Source organism: Amblyraja radiata, chromosome 14 (genome assembly GCF_010909765.2).
Source record: "Amblyraja radiata isolate CabotCenter1 chromosome 14, sAmbRad1.1.pri, whole genome shotgun sequence".
Taxonomy (NCBI): domain Eukaryota; kingdom Metazoa; phylum Chordata; class Chondrichthyes; order Rajiformes; family Rajidae; genus Amblyraja; species Amblyraja radiata.
The window spans coordinates 58,333,226-58,354,496 of NC_045969.1; the positions used below are offsets into that span (position 1 = coordinate 58,333,226).

Genomic DNA, 21,271 nt, shown 5'->3' on the forward strand with positions numbered 1-21,271 from the left:
AGAGAATTCCACAGACCCACAACTCTATTCTTCAGACAAACCAGTATGGACAATTTCAGGGAAGCGACACTTCGAGATCCTGTGTGGTCATGAAAATACTTCCTTACCTCCATCTCAATTCTAATATAAAACACCATTCCATTTGCCTTGCTGATTACTTAATACACCTGCAATCAGTCTCTGTATTTGCAGTGCATTCAGAGAGTATTCAGACCCCTTCACTTTTTCCACATTTTGTTACGTTACAGCCTTATTTTAAAATGGATTAAATTCTTTTTTTTATCATCAATCTACACACAATACCCCAGAATGAAGAAATTAAAACAGGTGCTTAGACATTTTTGCAAAGTAATTTAAAAGAATTAACTGAAATATTACATTTACATAAGTATTCAGACCCTTTGCTAAGACACTCAAAATTGAGCTTAGGTTCATCCTGTTTCCATTGATTATCCTTGAGATGTTTCTACAACTTGATTATAGTCCACCAGTGGTAAATAAAATTGACTGTACATGATTTGGAAAGGCACACACCTGTCTATATAAGGTCCCACAGCTGACAGTGCACAAACCAAGCCATGAAGACGAAGGAAGTGTCTGTAGATCTCCGAGACTGGATTGTGTCGAGACACAGATCTGGGGAAGGGTATTAAACAATTTCTGCAGCATTGCAGGTCCCAAAGAGCAAAGTGGCCTCCATCATTCTTAAATGGAAGAACTTTGGAACCACCAGGACACTTCATAGAGCTGGCTGCCCGGCCAAACCGAGCAATCGGGGGAGAAGGGCCTTGGTCAGGGAGGTGACCAAGAACCTGATGGTCACTCTGACAGAGCTCCAGAGTTCCTCTGTGGAGATGGGAGAATCTTCCAGAAGGACAACCATATCTGCTGCACTCCACCAATCAGGTCTTTATGGTAGAGTGGCCAGACGGAAGCCACTTCTCAGTAAAAGGCACATGACAGCCCGCTTGGAGTTTGCTGAAAGGCATGAGAACCAAGATTCTCTGGTCTGATGAAACCAAGAATGAACTCTTTGGCCTGAATGCCAAGCATCATGTCTGGAGAAAACCAGGCACCGCTCATCACGTGGCCAATACCATACCTACGGTGAAGCATGGTGGTGGCAGCATCATGCTGTGGGGTTGTTTTTCAGCGGCAGGAACTGGGAGACTAGTCAGGATCGAGGGAAAGATGAATGGAGCAAAGTACAGAGAGATCCTTGATGAAAACCTGCTCCAGAGCGTTCTGGACCTCAGACTGGGGCGGAGGTTCACCTTCCAACAGGACAACGACCCTAAGCACACAGCCAAGACAATGCAGGAGTGGCTTTGTGACAAGTCTGTGAATGTCCTTGAGTGGCCCAGCCAGAGCCCAGACTTGTACCTGATTGAACATCTCTGGAGGGACCTGAAAATAGCTGTGCATCGACGCTCCCCATCCAACCTGACAGAGCTTGAGAGGATCCGCAGAGAGGAATGGGAGAAATTATCCAAATACAGGTATGCCAAGCTTGTAGCGTCATACCCAAGAAGACTTGAGGCTGTAATCACTGCCAAAGGTGCCTCAACAAAGTACTGAGTAAAGGGTCTGAATATTTATGTAAATGTGATATTTCAGTTATTTATTTTTAATTACTTTGCAAACATTTCTAAACACCTGTTTTTGCTTTTTTATTATGGGGTACTGTGTATAGATTGAAGTTTAAAAAATGAATTTAATCCATTTTAGAATAAGGTTGTAACAAAGTAAAATATGGAAAAAGTGAAGGGGTCTGAATATTTTCTGAATGCACTGTAAGAGTGATAGAATCATCCAGCACAGAAAGGCCCTTCGGCCCAACCTGCCCATGCCGACCAAGATGCCACATCTACACTAATACCACCCGCCCACATTTGGCCCATTACCCTCTAAACTTTTCCTATCCATGTACCTGTCCATGGCCTCTCTCACCTTAAACCTATGTCCTCTCATCTTGATATCCCTGCCCTGGGTAAAAGACTCTGTGCATTCACCCGACCTGTTCCTTTGTACATGGACATTTAGATTTTCTGCACACTAGCATCTTGTGTTTTTCCTCATTCTGAAAAACAAATAACTAAAAGAGACGGCTTGGTAGCACAGTGGTAGAGTTGTTGCCTTAAAGTGCCAGAGGCCCGGGTTCGATCCTGACTACGTGTGCGGAGTTTGCACGTTCACCCCATGACTGCATGGGGTTTCTCCGGGTGTTACGGTTTTCTCCCACATTCCAAAGGCATACAAGTTTGTCGGTTAATTGACTTTGATAAAATTTGTAAATCATTCCTAGTGTGTAGGATAGCACCAGTGTACCGGGATCGCTGACTCGGTGGGCCGAAGGGCATGTTTCCTCGTTGTATCTCTAAACTCAACTGAAAGTTTTAAAACTTTACATGTTGAAAAGCCAGAATTGGAGATGCACAGAATGATCGGAGGTTTCCAGGAATAAAGGAGGTAGCCAAAATAGGGAAAGGCAAGACAATGAAAAATGTTGAAAGCAAAGATGGAAGTTGGCAATTTGAGATATTGCTGGTGTAATGGCCAATATAGTCACCATGCACAGGTATGATGTCCAAATAGGACCTGGGGGAAAACTAGGACTTGCACAGCAGAAGTACAAAGCTTTTTAGCCCAAGACGTTGATGCAGGAAGCTAGCCAAGAGGATATTGGAATAATTCAGGTACATTTTCAGGCTAATAATGGTGTTTAAATAATCGTGATTATGTAATCCATGTAGGATGGAGATGAGTGTTACCAGGTGTGTGCGAGAAATTGATATTTGGTGATGGAGAGGAGATGTGTTCGAAGCTTGGCTCAAAGTCAAACTGGATTCCTTCAGCCTCAGTGAGGGAGAGGTGGAATAACTATCATCAGAGAAGAGAGTTTGTGGCACGTTCAAGGCAGAGACAAAGCTCTTTGATTAGAGAATTTTCTGTTTGTTCAATACTCGATTTTCAACAAGGTCGTGGATAATGGAGGGATAAAGAGAAGTAGTGGCGAAGTCTGGTTCAACGTATGTTTGTAAATGCTAACATTTACAAATATAGCAACCTATGTTTGTAATGCCTTGGAACAATGGTGCTGGGGACGCAACACATGCACAGGATATAGAACTTGCTAAGTGTAACTCTTGGCAGGACCCAGGTAAGTATGGGGTGTGGGCAAGGGGGATAGAACCTATCACAATTCATTCTCTAGCTATGATAGAGAGAAACCACATAAAGACCATCTTATTCACCTTGGCACAGAAGATTGGCACATTGTCAGATGGTATGGTCTTCAAAGTAAATACATTCACATACTTAATTAAAAGCATTTTAGGATTGTTCCCAGTTTTATATAACTTGTGGTAAAACAGATTGGGAAGTAGAATAAGGATTAGTCTAACATTGTCAGTTAATTAGAAAATGAATTTTGGGGAAAACGCACTTGTTCATGGGGCTGGATAGTTTGCATGCTCACCTTTTAAAGGAGTTAAGAAGTATTAAAACAATGAAGTTTTAAACGTGCATTTTACAGAGACAACTGGAAGAAGCAAAGGACCCAAAACTACTGGACGATTTAAAGAAATCCAATTTCTGTTTAAAATTAAAAAGTAGAAATAGAAGGACAGATATAATGTCAAGATGAAGAATGTGAGTGTAGAATAAGGTTCAAATGTTAGGGAGGAGTAAGAGAAATGTCAAGCATTCGTGAAAATCCAACTGATTTATAATAGCTGATCCAACTGATTTATAACATTCATCCCACAAAAAGTGTCACACCATTCACCAAACAGTGTCACATCATCAACAAAACGGTGTCACACCATTCACCAAACAGTGTCACATCATCAACAAAACGGTGTCACACCATCAATGAAACAGTGTCACACCATCAACAAAACAGTCACACCATTGTGAAACAGTGTTGCACCATCAACTACACAGTATCATTCCATCAATGAAACAGTGTCACACCATCAACAAAACAGTGTCACACCATCGTGAAACAGTGATGCACCATCAACTAAACTGTGTCACACCATCACTTAACAACATCACATAATCACCAAACAGTTTATCCGAGTATTTGATTTTTCGAGGAATCTTGCTGTGCACAGATTGCCTGTTTTGTCTTGGTTTTATTCCATTATTACCCTTACAAGCACTTTGGAACACTGTGAGTTAATGTTTCAGAAGTGGAGGGAGGAAGGGGAAAACCTTAAAGAAATGAAAATTACAGACAGGGCAGTCACTGACAGGCCGAGAGAGCTAAAGGAAATCAAAGTACAAAAGCTGGATGGACCAATACAAGTATACTTAAAAAATGGTTAGGGAAATTGATCATGTCATGGTTTCAGGAGATTATTAGAAACAGGATTAATGCCTGAAGTTTTGAAAGTAACAAATGTGAAACACATTTTTAAGAAGGTGCATTGGGACTGCTACATTTTTGTGTTTCTTTTATCCTTTATATTCAAGGTATTTTTAGATTAATTCTCCAAACTACTCATGAGTTGTAGTCAGCTATGTTCCAGAGAATGTTTTATCTACCCTGAGCTAAAAGTCAAATGAAGCCTGGACATCGTGAGCAACACTCAGACGATATATGTCAGCTACTGGGTTCATCACGTGCTGTGAAAGGACCCTCAATGTCGGAAAAGTCTGCATAATTTACCTGCTTTAATTGACAAATATACATATTAAATTGCAATTGAACAGCATGTAGTGGTATTAATGCATTTATTTTGTACAATAGCTATCAAGTTTAACATTCCTTTATTAACAGCCAAATAGTTTATGGTTTACTAATACCACGCTAAATTAATTTTTCCTCTTGATGATTATACAACATTTCTGTTGCTTTTAGCTCATTAACCATCATTAATCTCATTAGCTCTTCTTGGAAGTTTCAGACTAATTCATCCATGAGACTCCAGCCAAGCTAATCCATTTCAAAAAGACAGGCCATTAAGTAACTTCAGACTGAAGCCTAGCAGATCCTAATTACTCCATTCAGCATCGAAATTGAACAAAGTACATCTGTGGAGCTGAGTGACTTAGACAGACCTTTCTCCTGTTCTCCTTGTAGTTCAACACTACAAGGTTCTACTAAAAGTAGGCTGAAATATTATTAAGCATTGATCTGCAAGAAGGACAAACAAAATTCACAATTTTTTGTGGTAAGGACGATTTGGGAAATAAACTAACACTAATATTAGAAGATAGCCTGAAAGAGGCATAGATAGAGTAGACAGCCACAACCTTTTCCCCAGAGTGGAAATGTCAAAGACTACAGGATTTCATAACAAGAGGATTTCAGTATAGGAGTAGAGAGGTTCTTCTGCAGTTGTATAGGGCTCTGGTAAGACCACATCTGGAGTATTGTGTACAGTTTTGGTCTCCTAATTTGAGGCAGTGCAGCGTAGGTTCACGAGATTGATCCCTGGGATGGCGGGACAGTCATATGAGGAAAGATTGAAAAGACTTGGCTTGTATTCACTGGACTTTAGAAGGATGAGGGGATATCTTATGGAACCATATAAAATTATAAAAGGACTGGACAAGCTAGATGCAGGAAAAATGTTCCAAATGTTGGGCTAGTCCAGAACCAGGGGCCACAGTCTTAGAATAAAGGAGAAGCCATTTCAGACTGATGTGAGAATTTTTTTTTCACCCAGTGAGTTGTGAATTTGTGGAATTCCCTGCCACAGAGGGCAGTGGAGGCCAAGTCACTGGATGGATTTAAGAGAGAGTTAGATAGAGCTCTAGGTGCTAGTGGAATCAAGGGATATGGGGAGAAGGCAGGCACGGGTTATTGATTGGGGATGATTAGCCATGATCACAATGAATGACGGTGCTGGCTCGATGGGTCGAATGGCCTCCTCCTGCACCTATTTTCTATGTTTCTAGAGGGTATAGATTTAAGCTGTGTGGGGCAATTATTTTTTACACAGAAGGTGGTGAGTGCCTGGAATCCACTGCCAGGAGTGGTGCTGGAGGCAACAAGTAATAGTGACATTTAAGAGGCTATTGGACGCATGGATATGTAGGGAATGGAGTGATCTGGATCATGTGCAGGCAGAGAAGCTTAGCTTAACTTGGCATCACATTCAGCATGAACAGTGTGGGCTGAAGGGCCTGTTCTCGTTGTGTACTGTTCAAACTTTTATGTTCTAAAAGAAGACAATGTTACACACAAAGTAGCTTCCATGACCATAGAGATAGCAACGTGTGTTGCAGTCAATGAAGTATGACTTTTTCAAAGTGTGGTTATTATTAAAATGTAGGATTCTCGCAGCCGTTTTGTAGTTTCATAAATGACAATGGGGCAGCAATCAAGCAATCTGTCCTCAGTGATGTTGCCCGAGGTGTTGATAGAAGCCTGCTCACCTGAGTGGCTGCATTTAAAGCTCCATCTGAAGGAAAGCACCAGTACAGAATAGAGTGCAAAGGACTGGCGCATCAGCCTGATGTTTCTGGAGTGGACATGTTCGGAGTCAGGGAAAGTACTGGAGTAACTCAGTTGGTCAGGCACAGACTTACTCCAGCACTCTGTGTCTTTTTGTTTTATAAACCAGATTCTGCAATTCCTTGAGTTCATCTCCATAGAACAGTATCTCCATTATAAAATGATGAGAGGCATAAATAGGGTAAACAGTCTGAATATTTTATAGACACAAAATGCTGGATTAACTCAGTGAGACAGGCAGCATCTCTGGAGAGAAGGAATGGGTGACGTTTTGGGTCGAGACCCATCTTCAGACCAGATTCAGTCAGAAGCATCATATGGATGTGAGAGGAATGGAGGGATTTGGGTCATGTGCAAGCAGATACATGACAGTATTGGCATCATGTTCAGCACAGATACTGTGTTCTCTGCTATAACGGTACAGCACAGGAACAGGCCCTTAGGCCTGCAATGTCCCCGCCGAACATGATGCCCTGTTAAACTGATCTCCTCTGCATGTATGATCCATATCCCTCCTCCATTCCCTGCATATCCATGTGTCTATCCAAAAGCCTCTTAAACACCACTATCAGATATGTCTCCACCACGACCCCTGGCAGCACATTCCAGGCACCCAACACTCGATGTAAAAAACACCCCTTTACATTTTGCCCCTCTCACCTTTTAGTATTTTACATTTTCACCCTTGGGAAAAGGTTTTGAATGTCGAGCCTATATATGCCTCTCGTAATTTTCTATACTTCAAAGACGGAGGTGGAGGCAGGTTCGGTTTTATCATATAAAAATTAATTGGATAGGTATATGGACGGGAAAGGAATGGAGGGTTATGGTCTGAGTGCAGGTAGATGGGACTAGGGGAAAATAAGTGTTCGGCACGGACTTGAAGGGCCGAGATGGTAGCCGGTTCGAATCCCGCTTGGAGTGCATACTGTCGTTGTGTCCTTGGGCAAGACACTTCACCCACCTTTGCCTGTGTGTGAATGTGTGTGAGTGAATAGTGGTGGTCGGAGGGGCCGTAGTGGCAGATTGGCAGCCACGCTTCCGTCAGTCTGCCCCAGGGCAGCTGTGGCTACAGAAGTAGCTTACCACCACCGGGTGTGACTGAGGAGTGAATGAATAATGCGATGTAAAGCGCCTTGAGTATTAGAAAGGCGCTATATAAATCCCATCCATTATTATTATTATATGGTTATATGGTTATACGGATATAAGCATGCTTCCAGCCACGTTCTAATTGATGTGTAGATAGAATGGTTCCATCATGGGACAGCAATGAAAAGCCCCAGGCAGGGAGTTTTAGTCTTGGGGCAGAAGTTAATCTATTGGACTTTCCATGGTCACATTAAAACACAGAACTGGGGCGGTGGTGGGATTCAAATACCATAAAACACGCAGACCAATATTTGTAAGTAGTTTGGAATGATGACTGGAATATATGATGCATCAAGAATTGATCGGGTAGACGCACAGAGTCTCTTGTCCAGAGTGGGGAAATCGAGAACCGGGGAACGTAGGATTTTTGTGAGGGGATAAAGATTTAATAGGAATCTGAGGGTTAACTTTTTCACGCAAAGGGTGGTGGGTGTACAGAACGAGCTGCCAGTGGAGGTAGTTGAGGCAGGAGGCATCGCAATATTAAAGAAACATTTGGACAGATACATGAATAGGACATGTTTAGACGATGTAGGCAAAACTCAGGCAGGTAGGACTAGCATAGATGGGACATGTCGGTCGTTGTAGGCCAGTTGGGACAAAGGGCTGTATGACTGTAAGACAAATGCATGGTGATTGCACCCAGACACAACACAATGGTGCTGGAAATAGGCTGACACCAACAACAGAGTGTATGATGACATTTGGGAAGATTAGTTGGGTCTGATACAGAGATGTGTAAAGGAGAGCATTTGAAAGCAAGCACCAGAAGGTGATGACATGAGTACATAAACTCCACATGTCCTGTTCAATTGTGCAACCATGAATCTAGGAACTATGGATCAAAGTCCCACTCTAGATGTTGGAGACCACAATCAAAAGCTAAAACCCAGTGTAGCATGGAAGAATGGTCCTTTGTTCAAGGTACCACCTTTCAGATGGAGTCATGGAGCTGTACAGCATGGACAGCCTTCGACCCAGCTTGTCCATGCCAACCAATTGACATATGAGGTTAGTCCCATTTGCCTGCATTTGACCCAGAGCCCTCTAAACCCTTCCTCTGTATATATCTATCCAGATGCCTTTTATTTGCTTTCTTATTTTTTAATTCCAAATAATTCATAACGTTAAGGCCTGTTTTCATCTGAAATATAAAAGAACCCTGGCTAATATTTTATCTTGAGATGAATGCCTAAGAATAGATTGTCATGTTGTAACGGTTTGCAAGATCTGCTCAGGCAGAAATCTCAAGGAAGATATTATTCAGGCAATGCTTGAAGATGTAGACACATTATGCGGGTGTTCAGAGCTTCCGTGTTGAAAGAAAATGCACAATGTAGCTATAATCACACATGAGGTGATGAGCACAACAAGCAAATGTTTCGGGGAGCTGGTATGATAGATGATGTGAAGGCTTTTAAAGAAGGACCTGATGGATAGCAGAAAAATAGACAATAGGTGCAGGAGTTGGCCATTTGGCCCTTCGAGCCAGCACCGCCATTCACAATCAGTACCCCGTTCCTGCCTTCTCCCCATATCCTTTGACTCCGCTATTTTTTAGAGCCCTATCTAGCTCTCTCTTGAAAGCATCCAGAGAACCGGCCTCCTCTGAGGCAGAAAATTCCACAGACTCACCACTCTCTGTGTGAAAAAGTGTTTCATCGTCATTCTAAATGGCTTACTCCTTATCCTTAAACTGTGGCCCCTGGTTCTGGACTCCCCCAACATCGGGAACATGTTTCCTGCGTCTAGTGTGTCCAAGCCCTTAACAACCTTAACAATCTTATATGTTTCAATGTAAATACGGCAGATTTACGGGTGATTTTTTAATTAGATGGGTGCATTTTGTATTGCTCCTGTAATACAACAGTGAAATCAAATATTATCTCTTGCAGAACAAACAAAATAGAAAGATAGACACAAAATGCTGGAGTAACTCAGCGGGACAGGCTGCAACTCTGGTGAGTAGGAATGGGTGAGGTTTCAGGTCGAGACCCTTCTTCAGACTGAAGACCCCTCTTGAGTATGAAGAAGGGTCTTGAACCATTCATTCTTTCCGGGGATGCTGCCTGTCCCGCTGAGTTACTCCCGCATTTTGTGTCTATCATCGGCGTAAGCCAGCATCTATCGTTATTTCCTAAACAAATTAGAAAGATAAATGTCATTTTAAAAAATCGATCAAAATAAATCGCTGTATTCCGCCAAATAACAGTACTTTCACTACATTGTTGCATTAAAATTATGTTTTTCTCACTCGAACACAAAACTGCATAAGGCATCAACTAATACGTATAAGACGTCAAAAAATGGAATATATGACTTCTTCAAATGCTTCTTTGAAAAAGGCAGCAATGTACAAAAATCTTATCAGGCAGACCCGTTTTTTTTCAAATGATAACGATGAAAAAAGTATAGCCAATATTTGTTTGTAAAGGTATATCGCAATTTGTTACACCTTCATGAGCGGACCCTTTGACCAAATGCTTTCTGATTTTTCATTTCTTTATCAGATATTCCGTGTCCAAACTAAGAGTTAACTAAAAGTGGACACAGTTCAAAACTAAACATAGAGTTACCTAGATAAATCTATTTTGTGCCTAAGCAATAGTTTTTCTTTATTAAAACACTTTCCCAATAACTTGGGTTTGAACGTATTCTTTTCACAACAGCCAGGACGTGAGGAGCTGGATTTAGAATTTAACTCTTCGCCAAAAATGAACTGCAGCCCGTTGTATATTTATTTTCCCTGCAAATAATTTTGTAAAAAAAAACAATGTCAAAATATTAATTGGGGGTAAAATTTAACTTTAGATGTTTTGGAACAGAATGCCTGTATGGAGAAATCGCGAGAGTGGACTGCTTGCATTAGGCACCTACTTTTGTTGTAGGCTGCTTGTAAATCTCAGAAGATTCGGTAGGTTAAAGGGGGAAAGGGAAAGAGTGATAAATTGCTCCAAACATCCCAGTTCCTTTCCAATATTCCCAGGGTTTCTGAAATCCTTGCAGGTTGGGCGGCACGGCGGCGCGGCAGTAGAGGTGCTGCCTCACAGAGTCAGAGACCCACTGACGGTACGAAGTTTGTACGTTCTCCCCTAGACCGCGTGGGTTTCCTCCGGGTGCTCGGGTTTCCTCCCACACTCCAAAGACATGCAGGGTTGTCGGCTCATTTGTTCCTAGTGTGTAGGACAGAACTATTGTACGGGGTGATATCTGGTCAGTGCGGATTCGGTGGGCCGAAGGGCCTGTTTCCACGCTGCATCTCTAAACTCAACTAAACGAAGCACCTCTTACATAGAAACATAGAAAATCGGTGCAGGAGTAGGCCATTCGGCCCGTCGAGCCTGCACCGCCATTCGATATGATCATGGCTGATCATCCAACTCAGTATCCCATCCCTGCCTTCTCTCCATACCCTTGAATCCCTTTAGCCACAAGGGCCACATCTAACTCCCTCTTAAGTATAGCCAATGAACTGGCCACAACTACCTTCTGTGGCAGAGAATTCCACAGATTCACCACTCTCGGTGTAAAAAATGATTTTCTCATCTCGGTCCTAAAATACTTCCCTCTTATCCTTAAACGGTGACCCCCTAGTTCTGGACTTCCCCAACATCGGGAATAATCTTCCTGCATCTAGCCTGTCCAACCCCTTAAGAATTTTGTAAGTTTCTATGAGATCCCCCCTCAATCTTCCCGCAATTCTATAAGATCCCCCCCTCTTCACGCAATTGTTTAAATATCAAGCTGATTTGTGTCAACGGTTCTTCAAAACCTCCTCACCTCCAATTAAAATGTCTGTTGTGCTAAGTAAGACATTGCACCAAAATTATAATCTGCATCCTTAAAGAAATCATGTTGAAAATTGTCTCTTCAATAAAACGCACTTACAGCATACAATCTAGCCATTTCTACGCGAATAAGTGAGATTAAAATACTGCCTCGTCAATGTTATCACAGCAAATGTCCAACAGTCTTTTTAATAGTAGGAAAATTAAAATATGCAGCCTGTTCAAAAATATTACATTGATTTTTTTCGGATGTATTAGCTTCGTAATACTGCTTCAGCACTTATTAGTTATAACTATGGCAGTGAAACTATACAACCTCAGAATATTACAAAAAACTGTATTGTAGCAATATATATGAGTGTTTTGTCCTTTCTACCAGATGATGTACAAATTGCATTCGCATCGTGAAAAAGCATCGCACAAATTACACTAGAATAGTTTACAATAAATACCATGGTGCTGTAATTTAAATAGAAATTGCAACAATTTCCAAAATACTACGCCCAATGTATAACATTGTACTCGTGATACTAATACTGAGATTCAAAAATAACCATCAATTCATTCAAGTGCTTCAGATAATTACTGACAACGCATTTTCTGCAGAACTCGACTACAACAACTTCGCGTTCTCGCTTAGAATACAACCTTTGATCACAATTCAAATTATAAAACTCGCCCTAACTGGATATGTACCATTCGCAAGGTAACACACTGTAAAACAAGTCAATGTGTCCTAAAATGGAACCTAGCCTCATCTCGAAGATCGCGTTGATCCCACGCAAGATTATTTTAAAAATATTTAATATTTACTTTAAAAAAGAGCTATGACATTGCCTGTTCTAAATTAAATTAATACAATGGTGTATTGCTAAAGTTGGAGATAGGACGTTAAACTAACGTGTCTCTCCCTCTAAGTAATCCTTCGACAAAGATTACACTGAATATATATATTATATCGTTCAAGTGGATTTCGAATATCCCTGCAGCATGAGGTGTACTTTTTTTTAAATCGGTCCTAGCTACAAAATTGTCCGTTCCCAAATACTCAGGCGCCTTTGCCAATATATACACCCAAAGAAAAATCGCAATCGCTGTTTTAAGACTTTAAACACAAGCCCGATCCAAATATTAGAAGATTTAACTACATAAATAGCATAATCGACATTATCCCTTCGAAGTACAAAACTGACATTGAAACAAGGTGCCTGCTAAAATATTTAAAATATTATTTCTTTCAATTCTCACGGTTTAAATCCTTGTTCTACTTAGGCGAAACAGTACTTTCTAGAAATGGAGATCGAGGATGCCTTTGGTAAAACATTCCACAGTTGTTCCCAAACTAGAATATTGATCTCAAACTGCATTACATATAATACTAAACGGCGTCCCTACCCAACCGTATGTTAGGTCGAATGTAAAACGTCTGAACTATCGTCCCTTGCAGTGTAACAGAAAAAACCCCAAAACAAGTTGCGCTGTAAAATACTTATTGTAAATACCTCCCCAAATACATTTGGAGCCGCCAGTCCTCCAGCTTTTTGAATGTTTAGCTAATTCCGAGACTTGGAATTACAAGTAAACTGATCTACTAAATGTAGGCCCTCATATTCGAGATTATTGGTGGCATTGAAATTTCAGGCACTGAAATACTGGTAAAAATGCAAAAAGAATCGCTTATTCACTCGATGTTTGTAAATGTGAATCGAGAATGGTTCTCAGCAGACATCGGTGCCCGAGGCCCCAGTGTTAATATTAACAATGCTCTAAAAGTTGGTGTTTACAAAGTATACATAGACGCGTACCCGGAGTAAACGGCCATGGAAAAGGTTCCCCGAAGTAGCGAGTGCAGAAGACATTTAAACGATGAAGAAAGATTTGTGTTTGCGTTTAGAACTGGCGCTTTAACTACCGGCTCACATCATCTTGCAGCAACAGAGAACTGGAGATGCTGGTTTATACCAAAGATGGACACAGAGTGCTGGAGTAACTCAGCCGGCCAGGCAGCATCTGTGGAAAACATGGATAGGTGACGTTTCGGGCGGGGAGCCTTCCAGAACATTTCATTTGTTTGGGGCTGCCCTTTTCCAATTGTTGAAATTACATTTCACCATTACTGGAAATTGGGCAAAAGTCCTTTAATTGAACCTTGGTTTATTCTGTGTTTGTGTGTGTGTGTGTGTGTGTGTGTGGGGGGGGGGGGGGGGGGGGGTCTTTGTGTGTTTGTGTGGTGAGAGAGAGGGAGATAGAGAGAGGGAGAGAGAGAGAGAGAGAGAGGGAGAGAAGGATTGAATTGGAGGGTGAATTGCTACACTGACAATGGAACAGCACTGAGACCCAAGAGACTGCAGATGCTGTCTTCGGGAGTTCAAAAAAATACAGAGTGCTGGAGTAACTGGACGGGTGGCGCAGCATCTGTGGAGGATATGAAATGGTCGACATTTCAGGTCGGGACCTTTCATCAGCGTGCCCTGTTAAGCACTTTGACCAATAACTCCCCGCAGTCATATTGAACTCCAAATCCCTCTGTCCTTTTTTGAATAATTAGCCAATTCTGAAACATCAATTTCACAGCCTCTGAATTACTAATAAACTGATTTTAGGATCAGCCGTAGGCATTTGTTTCAAAATTAATTCTGCAGAAGAAAGAGAACTCGTATTGGAACGTAAACAGCAGTTCTCTCTGTAAAAGCAAGTCCTACATAGTCTCAGCAGCAGATTGTATTGTACAAGTTTTGTACTTTTCTGCTCATTTTCACTGGCTGAAGCAATATCTGTGGAGGCTCTCGCTGAAAAAGAAAATTTATTCTCCACTTCAGGCGAGAGAGACGCTTTTCCATAACTTTGTAGCACTCGTTTAAATATCCTGTATTTTTTAAATTCAGGATGAGAGCTCGCCGATGCGACGGGGCATATTCTTCTAACCGGTTAACAGGAGGATAACAATCGCGATTTAAGTCGCTACAGTTGTTTTGTTTGTCGAGGAATATTCGTTGCCACCAAGAGCTGAAGTCCCAGGGCTGGCGGGACCCAAATTCCAATGCTTCTCCTACCAGCCAGAAGTGTCGTGCCCGCTCACTTAGCTTTATACACTCAGAATTATTTTTTTCCAAAAAAATGTCAACGCCAATTCCTTTGCCATTTTAAACGCAGTCCAGAGGCAACTTGGAAATGTGTCATTATCTACATCGCGAAGCACAAAGGGGCCAAACACCTGTCATTTCGGTGCCGTTACCTGTACCCCGCGCCTGGGAAACGGCGGACATACACGCCGTCGGAAACGGTACTATTCTGCCAAGCACCAAAGCCGAATTAGGGCCAATTCTGCAGATGGATTTCACTTTTACAATTCAAACAAAAATCAGAAAGAAGTAAGCAGAGAAACAGTATCATGATTTTAATGGGCATGCCTGCCGCAATCATTTACTTCCCTACACTAATTTAATTGAGTATTATTATTTTATATTAAATCCTAAATGGTGTCATGTGGTAACTCTGACATTGTAGGGACTCCAGGGGTGTTATTTCAGGCGGGGTATGTGACTGCTCGGCGGTGGGACTAAGAGCTAAAACGGGCAGGGAACTTCACCCCGTGTGAAGAGAAGCGCGGTGAATCACAGCGCGCTGGATAGAGGGAACTCAGCGGGACAGGCAAGACCGTCAGGTGCCGGTGCCGCGCTCACACCCCGCACTCTGCCTAATTCTCAATTAATTAAAAATCACACAGCGATCGGGGGCTTCTCTGCCCTAAAATGCAATTCAGTAAGTAACACGATACAATATAAAAATACATTTTGCAAGGCGTATTGTGAGTCAGGTTAAATCATAGTTATATCGGCCAGGATGCTGTGTATCCCCATTCACAGAAGGTGCACTAGTAACAGTATACGGCAGGGGTAGAATTACTATTTTATGTCATTTCATAACATGAAAATCACGTTTTAATCTTGTTGGGGCTCATGTTCAAATATTTTCTGTGGATTCATTTGGCGATTTAATGATTATAAATCATTTTTGGGCAGAATTTGGATATTGAACTGTGATCATCGCTTCACACTCAGGGGCGAGCGGGGAAAGCTAACGGGTTGTACGAAAGCTGCCGTGAAACGGGCTTTAAACTTTAACTTTAGACTTTAAACGCCTCTGAATTAATTAAAATGCAGCGAGCGGGGAGAATTGGTGTTCGAGGGATGTCTCAAATTCAACACACAGAGGTTTATCAGCAACTCGATATAATATATAAGTACATTCTGCAGGGTTTATTCTGCTTCAGGTTAGTTTCATATCATACACGCTGGGGTGCAATGAAATTGCTTGTTCGCGCGAAGTTTACGAAGCAAGTTTGAGATCCCACATCGGTGCTTGAATGTCATTCAGGTTAGGGACACACACCACAATTACAACTGGACTCCTCGCCAGGTGAACGATGTCAACAACCCACCAGCCAGCTAGAGGACGGGAAAGAAGTGTTGCCGGTGGCGGGGAGGCGGGGGGGGGGTGAAGGAACGAGTTTTATAATCTTAACTTTCACCCCACCCGCGACCCGACAACGGCACTACCTAGAAAATCCAGACCACTGCTAGCGGCAACGCGGCGGCACATGACACCCGGCCAAAGGCGTGCACGGCGCCGGTCCCAACGTTTTAAGGCAGAAACTGCGTTTATGTTTTAAAAAACGGAACTGAATATGTACTTCCCTCTCACGAAAACCTATGCAAGCGGGAGCGGGAGAGAGAGAGAGAGAGGGGGGGAGGGGGAGGAGGGGTGAGGGGAAATACAAGGTTGGAGAGAGGGAGTTATTTTTACAGAGCATTAACTATTTCCCATGAAGGGTTGTCCGGGTCCCGAGCCACGCGTGTATCGTTCCCTTCTAACGCGTGTGCAGAGCGCGGCTGGAGATACGTTGCCACTAACCAGAGTTGATCTCCATACACTGGCTTGAATCCGCGTTGTCTCCCAGCGCCGGGTCCTGGTTTATACTGTCCACACTCAGTTCCATCGTCTTCTCGCTCCATTCTTGGATTTTCCGCTTTTTATTAGTCCCGATCAGCGCTTCCACGGAGAAGGCGTGGGCCCGTGTACTGAGAGCGGCCGCCGACCGCCTCCTCTCACTCATATTATCCGAGTCGGGTGCGTTCGTTCAGCCGCGCAAATCAAACCCCCAGACTTCTTTCCTCGCAAGGACACCAATGCGAGAGGTTGAGAGGCGGTGTGTGTGTGTGTGTGTGTGTGTGTGCACTGTAGAAGTTTCCCAAATGGAAACGAAAAGTAACCACAATATTCGTCGACAAATTCGGCCCTTGACTGACGCTGAAGGTTACAGAGGTCCAGAAGTGTTCACATCTCTCTCAGTGCCAGTTAGCATGTCGTTGGCTAGCGGAGAGGAGTTATTGAGTTTATCCTACTTGCCCCCTGCACACTGTCATCTACCCACCCCCGGCTGATTGATGCAAACGTCTGCTCCGTTTTACAGCAGAGGAGAGGTCTGCGTGTCTATCAACTCCTAGCGACCAATGGAAAAGCGACCAGCAACCCGGGATCCAATGACGGACACACACAAAATTTCCATGTCCATCGCCAGCACAATTCCAAAACAAACAACTGTAAATCTGGCCTTGTTTTCCCCTTCGCCCAACACCTTGATCCACAGCGAGCTAAAAAAAAAAACCCACCAACTCCGATTTACAACGGCGGAGAAGTGCAACTTTCTAAAGTCGCTGGGCTCCTAGTTTTCAGGCCAACTCTGCATTCAGCGTTCCGTTTTAAAATGGAGTTGAAGTGTTTCGGATTAAGTGTTTGGCAACTGCACGGCTTGGTTGGTGTGCTTGAGAATTCAATTAGCAACACATTTAAATGCAATCGTTTTGTTAAATTTCCCCGCTCGTTTCTGGTGGAAATAGATCGCCAAGAAATGCCAATAGTCTGTGCATTGTGCGGTGCCAGCGTTTCCCCTGTTGCTGGGCGTCTCGTTCCCATATGTGCATCTCTTCCCCCATAGCCGCCGTGAGATGGGGCAGCAAAGAGAACTGGCAACTGCGGGGATGACCACTGCAAACTACAGCGTCGGAAACACAACAGAAACAACGATGATCATTTTATCCTTGTTAGCGCATCAAAGTCCACTGGGAATTTCACCGGGGGCATTTTTATTTGAATTTGAACGAGGTTGATTGTGGTTTCATAAATCGGATTATTTTTTTAAAGCAAAATTATAAAATAACATTAGCAAACAAATCGATCTGTCTCACTCCCTCGCTGCCAACATTATAAACAAGGGTCTCGACCCTTTCCTTCTCTCCAGAGATGCTGCCTGTCCCGCTGAGTTACTCCAGCTTTTTGTGTCTATCTTCAGAAGATTAAAGATAGTTTAGATTATTGAACTCCCTCGTAATTAGGGACAAAGTGTACAACAATATTCAAATGCTGATGTACGTTTTATTAATAGATATTATATATATATATCTATTAATAAAACGTACATCAGCATTTATATATATATAGCTTAAAAAGACATAAATACTGTATAATGTATATATATATATATACACACACATCTATATATTTATATACATGTGTGAGTACATATAAGCATTTATATATACTCATATATATCATAAAATACATATTTATATATGTATATTATATCTTATACATTTTAGTTATATATATATATATATATATATATATATATATATATCATATCTTATACATTTTATTTGTTTATCCTCCCGGTAAAACGACATTATGTGTCCACCCTGTTTTAAAGTTGATAACCATCAATGGCATCAGTTTTGATTTAGAGTCACGGAGAGATAGCCCTGTTTAAACATTCACCAGTGTTGAGTTTTGCACCAACGGAAATTAATGGTCGTTCCATTCAAAGCAAATGATTTGCAAAATAAAATGTTCAACTCATCCTTGATCAGAATGTGTCGCGGGATGTTCAGCTGGCGCCTAGAGAGAACGAAATGAAACAGAAAATGCTGCAAATAGGCGTTTGGTCTGTTCGAATTTGATGTGACCGGGTTACTGGTCCGGGCAAGGCATAGAGAGAGGCGGCGGCGGCGGCACCCACTCGCGCCGTCCCTCACCCCCCCCCCCCCCAACCCCCTCCCCCACCCCTCGCCAGCACACCAACATACCCCGTGCATTTGCAAGATTTTCCGCTCTATTTCATTGTTTTAAAGACTTGCTCTTGAATAACAACGCGATTGAACTTTCGCGAGTTGATTACATTTTCAACATCTTCATCAATGAGGTTTATCAGTTGTATTTTGTGTATTATTCTCTTTAAAATGTTGATTCCAGACTCTCAGATTCATCTCACAAATGGTGTTTCTAAAGGCGGTTATTAATTAATTGTATTATTGATTGTTATAAGATTATCTCTGTGTTATTCCGTGAAATAAGTATATTGCCGGTATATAGGACAATTAATTACGCGTTTTGTTGTAATGGTTGTAATCAAAAAGTAGAGTTAGTTAAACATAAATGAGTCTGAAAAAGGCTCGACCCGAAACGTCACCCTTTCCTTCTCTCCATAGATGCTGCCTGTCCCGCTGAGTTACTCCAGCGTTTTGTGTCTAAAACATAAACAATATAGTGAAGGCCATGTTAAAATCCTTGTGGATTTGATAACCAATTTGGTATATTGTCGGAAGGAACTGCAGATGCTGGTTTAAACCGTAGACACAAAAAGCTGGAGTAACTCCGCGGGTCAGACAGCACCTCTGGAGAAAGGAATAGGTGTCTGAAGAAGGGTCTCGATCCGATCCGTTACCCATTTATTTTCTCCAGAGATGCTGCCTGTCCCGCTGAGTTACTTCAGGTTTGTTGTGTCTATATCGTGTATGCGTTCAATGATGCGACGTTCTGCAAGTTAGCGCTATCTTTCCGCTGGTCTTTCGCAGATTCGAACCTTGCAATTGACAGCTAGCTAACACAACATTTTAAATGTTCCCCCTTCCCCCCCTCCCACCCCCCAGCAGATTGGATCGCAGCGGTATTAATGGTTTTCTTCCCGTTCCAAAGAATTATCCTCCGCCCTGCCGCAAGCGGCTGAACAATATTCGGTTTTTCACGGGGAAATTACATGGGTCAGGTAATTGAAATATACAAAATAATGTAGGGACTTTAGGGTAAGTAAAAGCTTAGACTGTATTCAGCACAGTGCATTTCAACCCAACCTGGTTTTGTCTTTCCAAAACGTGGCAACACTTGTGTACCGCCTAGGCCATTTTACCGGGTTGTATGCAAAGCAACGCATTTCATGTACATATGACAATTAAGTATTTAAGAAGGAACTGCAGATGCTGGAAAATCGAAGGTACACAAAAATGCTGGAGAAACTCAGCGGGTGCTGCTGCACCCGCTGAGTTTCTCCAGCATTTTTGGATACCTCCTGACAATTAAGTATCATTGAATCATTCAATCACTGAATGGAAATGGTCTCGCAAGATAACGTGAATATCCATTTTATTTTTTTCTGTTTGACATTCAATTGACTATTTAACTCAAAGATTAAAGCGATACCACTAGCCTGTTTCAGTAAACCAAATAGTTGTGATTTCGATACACAGGAGATTCCTTTTTCGCTTGTACTGTCATGTTGGATGTATTTTCAAAATAATTACAAAGAACAGGAGGGTCAAACTAATTCAACAGGATCTGCCTCTCCAGCTCCCCTCCCTCCCTGCCGCTCTGGCCCGCCAATTGTTACTCTTTAATTAATAAACCACAGTACTATGATATGTTTCACGGTCTGGGAAATCTCGCGTGAGAAGAACGAGGACAAACTGGCGTATTTGACATTACTATCACAAGATGGTCCGAGCAGGAAACTATCCGAAGATCTGAAACAAACAAAACAAAACGTGGAAGGGAAAACTCAGAGAAATCATTAGAAACTATAGCGCCAGAGAGGTAATAATCGGCGAGAAAATATCGTAATATGATCGCGATGGCAGCTTGGGTTTGCTGGATCTGTACATTAATAATTGAGCAACAGTTTCGATCAGCTACATAACTCATTCCATCACGTACTGGGATAGAGAGAAAGGCCATCGGCTTTCTGTACGCGCGCTGTCAACGGGCGGATTATACATGCATATTTCTATATCATTTAGTTGTTTACACGGCTAGAGATATTAATCCTATTATTAACACGTGCATATATATCTTAACCCTTCTTAATTTAACAATAATTATTCTGTCTGTTGTTGTTTTTTCCCCTCTCTTATAGAGGCCAAAATCACCCCATATAATTAATTCCAGAAACTCTTGAGAATGTACAGATTAAGACTTGGGGAAAAAATGCCTGGCGGAAACCGATGCCACACATCTGTGTATCCCCGACATTTAATTTTGTTCTACAGATTAATGGCTCCCGCCTTCCGGTGCCAAAATACTCGAATGTATTTGCTTTTTGTCCAAAATGAGATCTGTTAATTCACGTTTTAAAACCACGTCTTCTGCCTTAGTGTCCGTGGGTCTTCTGGACTCGCGTTGGCCCAGAGTTCGTGGGGTTATCGCGAGTGGGGGCAACGCGGTCGCTTTCGGCGTGACAACAATTACAGCAAGGTGTCCAATGGAACGATGATCCCATGGATAGAGGATTTCCATATTCATTTGGGACGAGAGGGGAGTGGTTTGATAGGAAGCCGAGGGGCATATTTTTCCACACAGTGGGTATATGGAACGAGGATATATGGTGGTTGGGGCAGGTACTATAACAACATGAAAAATGCATTTGGACGGGGACACTGATAGGATTTTAAAAATGGAGCGGTATGGGCCAAACGCGAGTCCGAAGAATGACCACGATTCCAAACTGGAGGCAAGGAATTGCAGATGCTGGTTTACG

The 21,271-nt window shown here is 42.2% G+C and overlaps 1 protein-coding gene and 1 long non-coding RNA gene across 2 annotated transcripts in view; one reads left to right on the top strand and one right to left on the bottom strand.

Annotated features, from left to right (window-relative positions):
• The window catches only part of tbx15 (T-box transcription factor 15), a 104,003-nt gene extending 86,721 nt beyond the window's left edge, over positions 1 to 17,282 (bottom strand). Inside the window, exon 1 of the mRNA XM_033033448.1 lies at positions 16,324 to 17,282. Within this exon, the coding sequence (XP_032889339.1) occupies positions 16,324 to 16,525 (202 nt within the window). The 5' untranslated portion in view covers positions 16,526 to 17,282. The remainder of the gene's footprint in view (positions 1 to 16,323) is intronic.
• A 2,864-nt stretch (positions 17,283 to 20,146) lies between these two features.
• Positions 20,147 to 21,271, top strand: part of LOC116980842 — a 6,943-nt gene continuing 5,818 nt past the window's right edge. Inside the window, exon 1 of the long non-coding RNA XR_004414075.1 lies at positions 20,147 to 20,331. This is a non-coding gene — a long non-coding RNA (uncharacterized LOC116980842). The remainder of the gene's footprint in view (positions 20,332 to 21,271) is intronic.